The sequence below is a fragment of the Cavia porcellus genome, unplaced genomic scaffold (assembly GCF_034190915.1).
Source record: "Cavia porcellus strain 051 isolate PalLab524CR breed Dunkin Hartley unplaced genomic scaffold, mCavPor4.1 scaffold_14, whole genome shotgun sequence".
NCBI lineage: Eukaryota > Metazoa > Chordata > Mammalia > Rodentia > Caviidae > Cavia > Cavia porcellus.
Window position 1 is genome coordinate 38,552,082 of NW_026947497.1, and position 10,890 is coordinate 38,562,971.

At 39.6% G+C, this 10,890-nt stretch overlaps 1 protein-coding gene across 2 annotated transcripts; it reads right to left on the minus strand.

The window, feature by feature from the left end:
• Positions 1 to 277: 277 nt before the first annotated feature.
• On the minus strand, positions 278 to 9,858 carry LOC134478699 (uncharacterized). Of its 2 annotated transcripts, XM_063260822.1 has the most exons (3): positions 6,534 to 9,858; positions 4,319 to 5,322; positions 278 to 756 (listed from the first exon to the last, which is right to left on the minus strand). In XM_063260822.1, exons 2-3 carry the CDS (start codon positions 5,039 to 5,041, stop codon positions 568 to 570), a joined length of 912 nt encoding a protein of 303 aa, XP_063116892.1. In that variant the 5' UTR covers positions 5,042 to 5,322; positions 6,534 to 9,858; the 3' UTR covers positions 278 to 567. The 2 variants fall into 2 exon arrangements, with proteins under 2 accessions (XP_063116892.1, XP_063116893.1); XM_063260823.1 differs by having other exon boundaries at positions 4,319 to 9,858.
• Between the last annotated feature and the right edge of the window lie 1,032 nt (positions 9,859 to 10,890).

Sequence of the window (10,890 nt, forward strand, 5' to 3'; positions counted from 1 at the left end):
ACTCCAATAGGATTTAGGTTTACATGAAAACTGCATGCATGTTTCTAATATTTTCTAAAGTTGATTCTATGTAGAACACAGAGACAAGGACTATGGAATTCTGAAATGTGATCTGAGCCAAAGATACAAATTTGGGGGTTAAAAGCTCACGGATAATAATTTCAACCTTAAGAAGACACGTGATTACTGAGAAATGGTATGAGGTGCAAAGGGAGAAAACAGCCTAAGGATCCCCAGTGTCAGATGTCTGAGTTCCTGTCCCTTTTGTGTGACTTCAGTCCCCTTTCCCTCCTTACGGCATCTGCTGTGTAGTTTCTAATCCCATGTGCTCTTCCACAATCTCTATATTAGTTGGCTTTACTGTGGCTAGGACAAAATAAATGACATCCACAACTAAAGCAGAGAGGTTTAATTTGGTTCATGATAGATCATCTGGTTCTAAGTCAGAAAAGATTAATGCAGAAGAACATGATGGAGCAAAGCTGCTCACTTCATGGAGGCAAGGAAGTAAAATAGCAGAACAGTGCAAAAGAAGAAAGGGCCAGGGGCCAGATATTGTATCCACAGTCACGCCTCTGTGTCCTGCCCAAACATTGATCCTGTTGGTATCTCTGAGCTGATCAGGATGACAGTCCAGTTTGTTACATCATCACTCGGTTGCAGACTATCAGTGCCTCTCACTAGTCCGCACTGGACCTTTTCTAGCGTGTTGTCTGGCACAGTGTCAGGACTGCTAAGCATCCGGGCATATGTGATCTGGAAGACAAGAGCAGTTATTTGGCAGGGGATTGCTAGTAGCAGATCAAGAAGTGACAGATAAATGCTGTCACTTTTTATCAGAAGACAGTTCTGAGATGCACTGACAGTATCCTCAAATGCTCCTTTAGCTTTTTAGGATTCATTGTCCAAAAATAGTGGCTAACTCTTCTTTGCACTGACTTTCCTTTTTCATTCTGCCTATTTCTTAAGCTGCTTCCTGAGGTCATTGCTTAAATAAATAAACTCTGAGGTCTTTAAGTTTTAATAAACTTAAAAGGTCCTGCTCTCTGGAACACCCAGGCTAAAATAGTCTGGAAGAAAGGGACCAACTCAGTTTCTTAAGTAGACGTAAAAGAAGTCAAAATGATGGCAGATACCCACAAAATAAGTGTTCTGAATGTGAAAAGTAAATGACGGTCACATCTTTATGTGATCAAGGTCTAATCAGACAAAGAAAGCTGTGCAGTGCTTTACTTTTTATTTAATTTTCACATCATGTAAATGTCACAGTCTTACAAGACAGGCAAAGCCGATGTCATTTTTCTGAAGGCGCCATGAGGTTATCACATCCTGAAGAGTTACATATCTAACATCACACATTAAGGGTCCACAAGGCTTTGATTGTAACTCATTTACTTCACAAGCCTTTGCCACGCTCGTCCTAAATTAATTTCCCTAAGTGTAAATGTATGTCATCAGTTATAGGATTTTAACAGCACACATATTTTGGCAATATATAAATAGTTTAAATTTTAGTTCTTTGAGAAATTTTGTGTTGGCAGAACCAGAATTTTTAAAAGGCCTAAACTCTGACTAAGCAATGAGAAGTCGTTGTAAAGTGAAGCTATTATGCAGCTATTAAAAAGACACCTAAGGAAAATTGTGGGAAGCAAAAAAGCAACACTTCATTCTCACTGAAGATTCCAAACTGAGACTGTCAATTGGAGACTTAGAAAGGAGATCTCATTGTCCTAAAAAAATCAGAGTAATGACTGAAAATTTGGATTGTGGTAGTTGCTGTGATTAGAGTATGCCCAATAAGTAACACCCCTTTTCCCTGAATTATGAACATCTGAATGATGAGCCTGTTAGTTGGAAAGTGCTAACTTACACTAGAACTACAATAGAGAATATGGCTGAGAAGGTGCAGGCAATGGGATTTTTTCATTTAGTACCACATCATTCTAGCTCTAGGCCTTGTGAAAATGTGTAACAGCAGTAGCCAGTATTGCTCCATTATTTAGAGAGAGAAGACAAGAAAGGAAAAATCTTCATATGTGTAGGCTTTAAATAGTTCTTTTCCTAATTAAAACACGTTAACTATTTGATATCCTATCCAATAAAGAAAAGAGGGGTCAAGGAGAAGTGAGGAAGGGGTAGGCTGAGACGTTTGAACTATTACTGATGTCAGCATTCCTCTTCAAAACAATCTAGTGATAAAAAGGCTGTCAAGCTAACCCTCATTATATAGAGCTCTATCCTGCAGTGAGAAGACTGAGTTAGAAGGAAACATGACTGGGTAAAAATAAGATAACATATAAAATCCTACAAAGCCTTGAAAGGAAAAATGATTTTGGATACAAGCAACAGTACACACAGCAACATACAAATGATCTTGGAGCCACTCGGGCAATATATATCTCACCCTTTACCAAGAAACTGGCCACCTTGCTTCCTTCATGACAGTAAATATTGCCTGGGCATGATACCAACACTTTTCAACCCCACACAGCACATCAGTTTGAAAGAACCATGTGTCAAAAACTGCATTTGGGTAACCAGTTTCAATATTCCAAAGCAGACATTGGTTCTGTTAAACTTTTGTTTTATACAAAAATAACAATTTTTTTTTTACTTAAAAGCTAGAAGTTATGCCTTTAACTTGATTTTAGAGATTGCATAATGTTCCTTGGAATAAATACAATATAAAATTACCTCAAAATATGGCTGGGTGGACACATGGAAAATAATAGGAGGAAAAAAATCAAAATAAAGAAAAGCACAGAGGAAACCACTTTTTAGCTTTCCTAATTAGCAGTAAAGCCTGTGGTGGTTAAAATGGCTTGCTGCTTTATCCATACAATAAGACATGAAAGAGCGAAATATTTCCTCCTGTAGAATTTACAATATTCCTTAAATATCATCAACAAATTTCAACTTCAAAGAACGCATACTAATTACGATCATTTTTGAGGTGATCAACAAATTCAGTCCCTCAAAGTGCTGATAACAAAATGTAGAAGATGCTTAGCAGTTTTTCCTTTCCTTTCTTTGATTATATCACCAGCTAATCAGTACAGACCATGAAGATTAATTTAGTGTAGACTAGAATAAACACACATACATGGATACTTACCTGCAATTGAGGAAAAATATCAGTATAAATCTCCAAATCAGTAAGAATTGAAATTATTGTTGGAAAATTTTCCTGCCTTTTGAATTTCAACACTAAGAAATATAATCCATATATTTCAAATCTGTCATGATTCATTGATAAAAGAATTTATAAATCTGCACTTATTAATCATGCTGTGTGTAAATGAAAAATAAAACACTCCCCTCATAAATACCAAAACATTTCTTTTGTGTTGGCGCTTGTTGATGTGTACCATTTTCACTACCTGTCTTAGTTACTTTTTACTCCTCACTGAGACAAAATACCTAATGACCAAAGTTGGGGAAAGAAAAGTTTATTTTTTACAGGTTTTTTTTTTTTTTTTTTGAGGTTTCAGTCCATACTCAGTTGGCTCCAAGGCAGGGTGGCATGGAGGGGCTGCTGTTCATGGCAGCTGCAAACAGCAAGACAGAAACTGGCAAAAGAGCAAGACACACTTTCTTCTTGCCATTACATTACATCCTGGCTCCACCTCTATGTGGGTGGAGCACTGACACCATCTATCCAAGCACTAGACAATGAACAAATCACAGATACGTAATGTAAACATATGAGGCCTGGGGGCCACCAACATAAACCATGACATTCCACCCCTGACCCCCAGGACTAATGTGCATCATTTATACAAAACACATTTAGTCCATCTCCAAGAGTTTCCAAAGTCCTTATTTTCAGCATTGCTGAAAAGTCCAAGTCCCAAATCTCCTCCAAGATCTATGACAAACTCTTTACTGTAACCCCCTGTACAAATGAAACAAAGTTAAACATTTCTAAAATGCAAAGGCACAAGATAAACATTACCATTCCAAAAGTTACAAACAGGGGAATATAAAGTGTTAGGAACAAAGCAAGTCCAACATCCAGCAGGGCAAACATTAAGTCCTAGAGTTTCATGCTCAGCATCTGAAGCAATCTGGTTACAAGCTCTAAAAGGCTTGGGTGATTCCACCCCCATGATACTTCCAGGAATTTCAGCTCCTGCAGCTTTTCTCTTAAATCCTCTCTGCTTGCTTTTTGCAGCTTTCCTTGGATCATCCACGTTCCTGGCTTTTCCAAAATTCTGGGGTCTCCACTACACCTTCGGCTTCACCCTTACATCTTCACAAATTGCCCTCTCAGGGGCACACTGAGAGGCCCTTTGCAATCGAGGTGGAACTGTCTTACCCTCAGAATTTGTACATGTTTCTTGCATCTAAAATCAGCACCATGTGGATGCCGCCAAGGTTTGCTGCTAGCTGGAGCAGTAGCCAGGCTTTTCTCTCTCTTGGCTGTAGGGGTCAATTGCCTGAATCGTTGTTCTCTGTGAACCTGATTGTGAAGAAAAGCTTCTCTATGTTGCCACCATTCTAGAACCTCACGTGGCCTCTGTTGCCATTCTAGAGCATGGTGCTCTGCAGCTTTCCCCACTGAACAAATTCTTTTATTTTTCTGTTTCTCCTCAGCAATCAAAGTCTCAACTCTGTCTTTACAATCCACAGCATTCCTGAAATTTCCCTTCTGGCCAAACTTACAGTATTGCAAAGTATCCTGGTGGGCTCTTTGCTCTTGATTTGCAACATAAAGCTGGCTAAAAGCCCCCAACAATAGCCATGTCACAGCCCCAACATTCAACTGCTTTGAAATTTCCTTTTCCAGAGTAATTAGTCCATTGCCCTTTGTCTCAGTCTCAGGCAAAGTCTCTGGGCATGAGAAAAATGCAGATAAACTTTCTGCCAAGGCATAACACACATCATGGGGAGTCCAACAACCAATACAGTAGTCCTTCTTCCCAGCAGAAACCTCCCAAGTCTGGTCTTTACCATGAGGCTTTCTATCAGCCTTCTGGTTTCCTGAGCTTTGACCAGAATCTCTTCTATAGAGCAGCCTAAGCTGTCCAGCTCTATGCATCCAGGTGACATGTCTGAACCTTTCCAAACTCTGCCCACAAGCTATTTCCAAAGCCTCTTGAAAAACATGGTCAGGTATAGTCACAGCAAATGACCCCACTCCTCAGTACCAAATTCTGTCTTAGTTACTTTTCACTATTGCTGAGACAAAATACCTAAAGCCCAAAGTTGGGGAAGGAAAGGTTTATTTCTTACAGTTTTTTTTTTTTTTTTTGGAGGTTTCAGTCCATACTCAGTTAGCTCCAAGGCAGGGTGGCATTGAGGGGCTGCGGTTCATGGCAGCTGCAAACAGTAAGGCAGAAACAGGCAAAAGAGTGAGACACATCTTCTTCCTACTATTACATTACATCCTGGCTCCACCCCTATGTGGGTGTAGCGCTGATACCATCAATCTAAGCACTAGACAGTGAACCAATCACAGATGCATAACGTAAACGAATGAGACCTGGGGGCCACCAACATAAATCATGACACTACCCTATTTTATTTGTGAGAAACATCTTTCTTGGTAGCTTCTCTTTAGTTTGGGTTTGGTTTGGTTTCATTTAGTTTTGGTTGTTCCTTTTTCAGTACTGGTGGTTGAGCCTAGGGCCTCCACACTAAACTACAGTCCTAGCCCATTTTATATATTTTATTTGAGGACAGGGACTTGCTGAGTGGCATGGGACAGGCTCAAACTTGTGATCTTCCTGCCTTGACCTTCCAGTTTGGGTCTATTAGCTGTTTTGTTTTGTTTTGCTTTGTTTTTCAAGTGTCTGACAGAGAAAAGTTATGTCTGTTCAATTTTTACAGTTGCTGTATAGTCTAAATATAGGAGTCAGAAACAATGTTTTTCATGGGTCATATTGAAGGATATCTTCTTTGCAAACTGGGTACATCTCTCTGAGCACATTAGCTGTACTCAGCATAAAGTCCTCCACAGAGAGCTACTGAACGTCGAATTATGGCCCAGTTCTGTTTTGCAGCACATGCCCTGGGACAGTGACATTACACCTGTAACAGTGCCCCACATTTCGTATGCTAATAATTTCTCCTTTCTGAAGATTAACTCATTCTGTGTATTTACACATCAAAACACACAAGTCGAATTTCCATCTGAGCTCTAGTAATAGGATATTTTATACCTTGTGCTGACTTCAAATCCAATAAAATGATTAAGTTCTACCATGGTACTCTACATTTGGCTCAGTTTTGAAAGAGTTATGAAATTCTTTAAACAGTCCCTGACTTTAAAAAAAAACACATTTTGGAAGAAAAATTCATATATAAATAAATCAGTGAGCAGTGTGCTAAACTTCTGTATATTTTATGATCCTATGTACAGCTTAAGTATATTTAACAACATAAGTATATCTTCCTGTATCTGTACTAAGCCTACAGGACTGCTATGTTTGGGATAAGTTTTCCCAAAGGCTGGCGTGTAATGGTTTAGTTCCCAGCCCCTAGCTCTATAGGAAGTGGTGGAATATTTAAGAGACAGTGGGAGTTCTTACATCATCGGAAGCATGCTCTTGAAGGGACTAGCAGGGCTTCAGTGGCTCCTTCTCTCTCTTTTCACATTCCAACCATGAGATGAATGGTCTGCTATGCTGCATCCTTCTGCCATGACGTGCTGCTGTCTTCACACTCATGCCCAGAGGCTTAACAGCCATGAGGCACCGATAATAGATTAAAATTTCCAAAACTGAACCAAAATAAACCTTTTCTCTTTCTAAGCTCATTGTCTAAGATACTGGTTTTGTAACAGAAAGCTAATGAACACGTGAGCTACCTCATTTAATCCTCTAAAATAAGTATTTTTATTAGCTTTGTTTTTAAGATGAGCAAATATGACATTGCAACAAATCTGCCAAGTGTCATTCAGCTAACAAACACAAAGTAAAGACTAAGACATAGACTTTTTTGGTTTCTGTTCATATCCTCAAATACTAGGAGAGGGAGACTGACTGGAGAAAAACAGAAAGTTCTGGAATTTTAGGTAAGCAAAACCATCTAGATTCCATATCCAGGACTTGAGGCTGAAACTCATTCTTTGGCTGTGGCAAAGAGACCAGCACCAGGGTGGGATGAATTGAAGTACAGCTCTGAGCTGGGCTTTTATTTGGTTTTGTTCTGTTTTTGTTTCTAATAAATAATATTTAAAAAAAAATAAAAACCACAAGCAAACAAAACTTCTGAAGAAGCAACAGTGGGCCTGGCAGAGAGGTCAGGTGACCCCGGGATGTGTGGAAAGGAGAGAGACAGGGGCAAGACACAGACAGGGTCTGACGATCTTAGCAGGACCTGCCTGGGTAGCACACTCAAACTGGCCAGCACAATCACAGTCGGTGTCTGTAAGAACTTAATAGGCTGAGCAGCCACTAACTGAATGAAAAAGAGGACTGTCCTAATCCTGGGTGATGTATCTCTCTCAACAGTACAAGCAGTATAAAATATATATATTCTACGTGCAAAAAAATAGAAAGAAAGAAAGAAAGAAAGAAAGAAAGAAAGAAAGAAAGAAAGAAAGAAAGAAATGCTTGTCACATTTTTACATGAGCTTCTTGGTATAACTCAATTCTTCTTAGGACAGGAGATGCGCTTTACATGGCCCCAGTAACATCAGCCATAAATTGCTGTGGAAGAAACTGTCCTAGGCCTGCTAGGTCTATGTGCCAGTTTGCTCTTTGTTATCACTGACTGAGCACAGCACTTTGTTTATGCTGTTTTTTTGTGTGTGTGTTACGATTTCCTCTCCTGTCTCTGAACCTTCTTTTAGAAGTCTAGACATGATCAGACTTATCTTTGCAAAGAACCATCTCCATCGCCATGAGGCTTTTGCTTACGTTGTAATGCAAATTAGCAAGATCATTTCAACTAACGCTTTTAATCCACTGATCCAAGTGATGTTCCACTGAGCATATTCTGGGTTTGAACAGACATTTGTGTAAGGCAAGAGATCATTCCTTCTGTCCTGTTCCTGCTTGTAGACTCTGCTTTAGAGATGCTTGGCAGGTGGGATGCATTGGCTCCACCTACCTGAATGTTAGGAATACTTGTGGGAACTTCAGAGTTGCAGGTGCTTCTCCGTGGGTGGCACTGACCTTTCATTAGACACAGCCAGATTTACCAGTACATTCTGGAAAGCTCTAGAGGAAACAGTCCTGGTTTAGGAGTCAAGGACCACGTAGGCCATGCCTAAACTACTGACTCAGTATTTGACTGCAGAAAAATGGCTTAATTGTACTGAAATCCTTCCACCTTAAAATCAGATGAAAATAACAATTATCATATTTTAGTGCGTTAGCATCTTCTGGATTACAAAAGTGAAGTGACTTTTCCAAGTTGAAGGCCTCCTTAATGCACAGGCAGGGCAGACTTCTCAGGTTTTCTGTCTTGCAGTGCGGTGCTTTGTTTGCTGGACTGTCACCCTGGCTCTGGTGCCAGAGGAGGAAAACTTTTGAAGCAGTTTAAGTTTGCTTTTGCTGAGTATTCAACTCAGCATTTTTTGAAATTATAGACTGATGTTTCTTTTAAAGGCAAAGGTTAAAAATGTATAAATAAGCTCTTTGGGGCTTGCAAGAAAGCTTTGTAAAGCTGAATTTCATCCTTGTTTAGAAGCTGAGTCTAGCTGGATTTTATTCAAGCTCCTGTTGCAGCTTGTAAGAAAAATGGTTCCTAAGCAATAGACTCCTCACATTCACTGTTCATACTGACCAGTAGGTTTGAGGATTTCAAAGGTCCATTCAGCTCTGAAGCAGAAAACAGTGCCTTAAATATACAAAAGCTCATGGTAAATTCTCAAAGGCCATTTGTCTATTAATTAGTTTGCCGGTCCCTGTATATCCAAATTGTCTAACAAGGGATTTAAGCGTGCAGCCATCAGCATGCTTCCATCAGATAAGTGTGAATTTATCTTTCAAACCAGCTGCAATTGTTCCTTCTTTGTTGATACAGGACCCATGAGGCATCAACTCCTTAGAGTCTGGATTTTACTGACAATCTACTAGGGAAGCTGATTTCCCTTCCTTACAAGTATTTCAGACAGTTCTTTGGTCATTTCACTGTCTCTAGTGGCTTCCCTGAATGTTATATAGAATTTACTCAGCAGTACTCACGGCTCACTTGATCTTTGAATCCTTGAACCAATATCTGGTCACCTTTCGAATTAATATTATACATTCACCATTTATCCTGATCATTTGGCTATGCATATCTACTTTTCCTTTTTGATTTTTTTTTGGGTCAGTAATAGGTCTAACTATTGCATATTTACTCATGTATTTCTCCACAGAATTCCATCTATTTACCCCTATGCTGTGCAGCTCAGTACTCCAGATGCTAATTCCATGGCCCCTATTGTTCAAGTAGAATTCATTGATAAAATTCAGGCTCTCCTATTGCTACGACTGATACGGAAATAGGTGTAGACATAACGCACAAACGAAGTATAAACAAAAATAAACAACTGCATTTATAAGTAGAGAGGTGGCTTACAAATCAATAATTCATGCCTGATTAACCACTAACAATATCGGTCGTGGTAAATATTAGTGTAGCATCTCTCTGGAGAAGCTTTTGCTCCTGACTTGAAAGATCCTAGGAAGAGGTTACTGCAAATTCTTCTTAGCTTGCTAGTGAGTGCAGCTTTCTGGGGAATTCCGAGGGTTTATATTCTTGGGTAACTAACTTTGGGCTACATAGGTTTCTATTTCTTATGCAGTGGAGACAATGAAAAGCTGAACTACTTGACCACATGAGGAAGGGACAACACCGAAGTACAGATTCTGGTGTCAGCTTGCAGGATCACATTGCTGCATTTCAAGGTTTTCAGAACGTGGCATTACTGGAATTTTCCCAGCTTTCCAAGTTCATTAAATTGAGACAACTGTAACAATAATGAAGGGAAAGGGAGGGGAGAGAGTAAGAAATGAGAGAGAGAGAGAGAGAGAGAGAGAGAGAGAGAGAGAGAGAGAGACAGAGAGAGAGAGAGAGAGAGAGAGAGAGAGAGAGAGAGAGAGAGAGTCATTTCAAACAGGAATAGTAAGGCCATTTACCAAAATTATCAAAATAGAGCAACGGTATTTTTGTTGCCTGTTAACTTAAGCATTAAATATATAAAATAATATGGTAAGAACTGTCCCCTCACCCCACCACACACACAGTCTTTATCTATTTGCTCCTCCACCCTTCAGGTAATTAGGCATTTCGGTAGAACTTTTTAACCTCAGGGAAGGAATGTGACAATAAAAGGCTTCTTTCTGGTCTTTGAGCTTCAAAAACACTCAGACTCTCAATAAATGGAAAGAACTCATGACATGGATAAAATATTTTGCAAAGGACATCATGAGTCAGAGTAAATATTCCTCATCCCTTATTTCTTACTCCACCCTGAGCTTCTGACTAAGGTCAAACAAAATCTTTAGGCTGAGAGGGGAAGAAAATATCACAGATAAGCCATGAGAGAAAGTTTGATGGTTGCAAAATGTGGCTTCTGTTTCTACCACACTTCCCCTATTAAGGATTGAGAGTCTATGTTGCTCAACTTGAATCTGTGTATACTTTTAATTTCTTCAAACGACAGCAGAAGCAGTTCTCCAGGATGTATGGAGTGGGCCATGAAAGGCAAAGAATGAATGTTCTACCCTATTTTTTAGCACATGGGTTCTTAGTTCCAGGAATGGCCTTGTAAGAATTTTCAGTGCACTGAGACTGTCATGCTCTGAGCAAGAGTGGATAAAACTGCACATGATTTCAGCTCACGGCCATCAAATCACCTCCAGCCTTTGAGTCTTCTGAGCCATGTCACCAGAAACTATGGACAGACAATAGCCCTGCCGTGCCTGTAAGGCCTTGAAAGGTCATATAAGC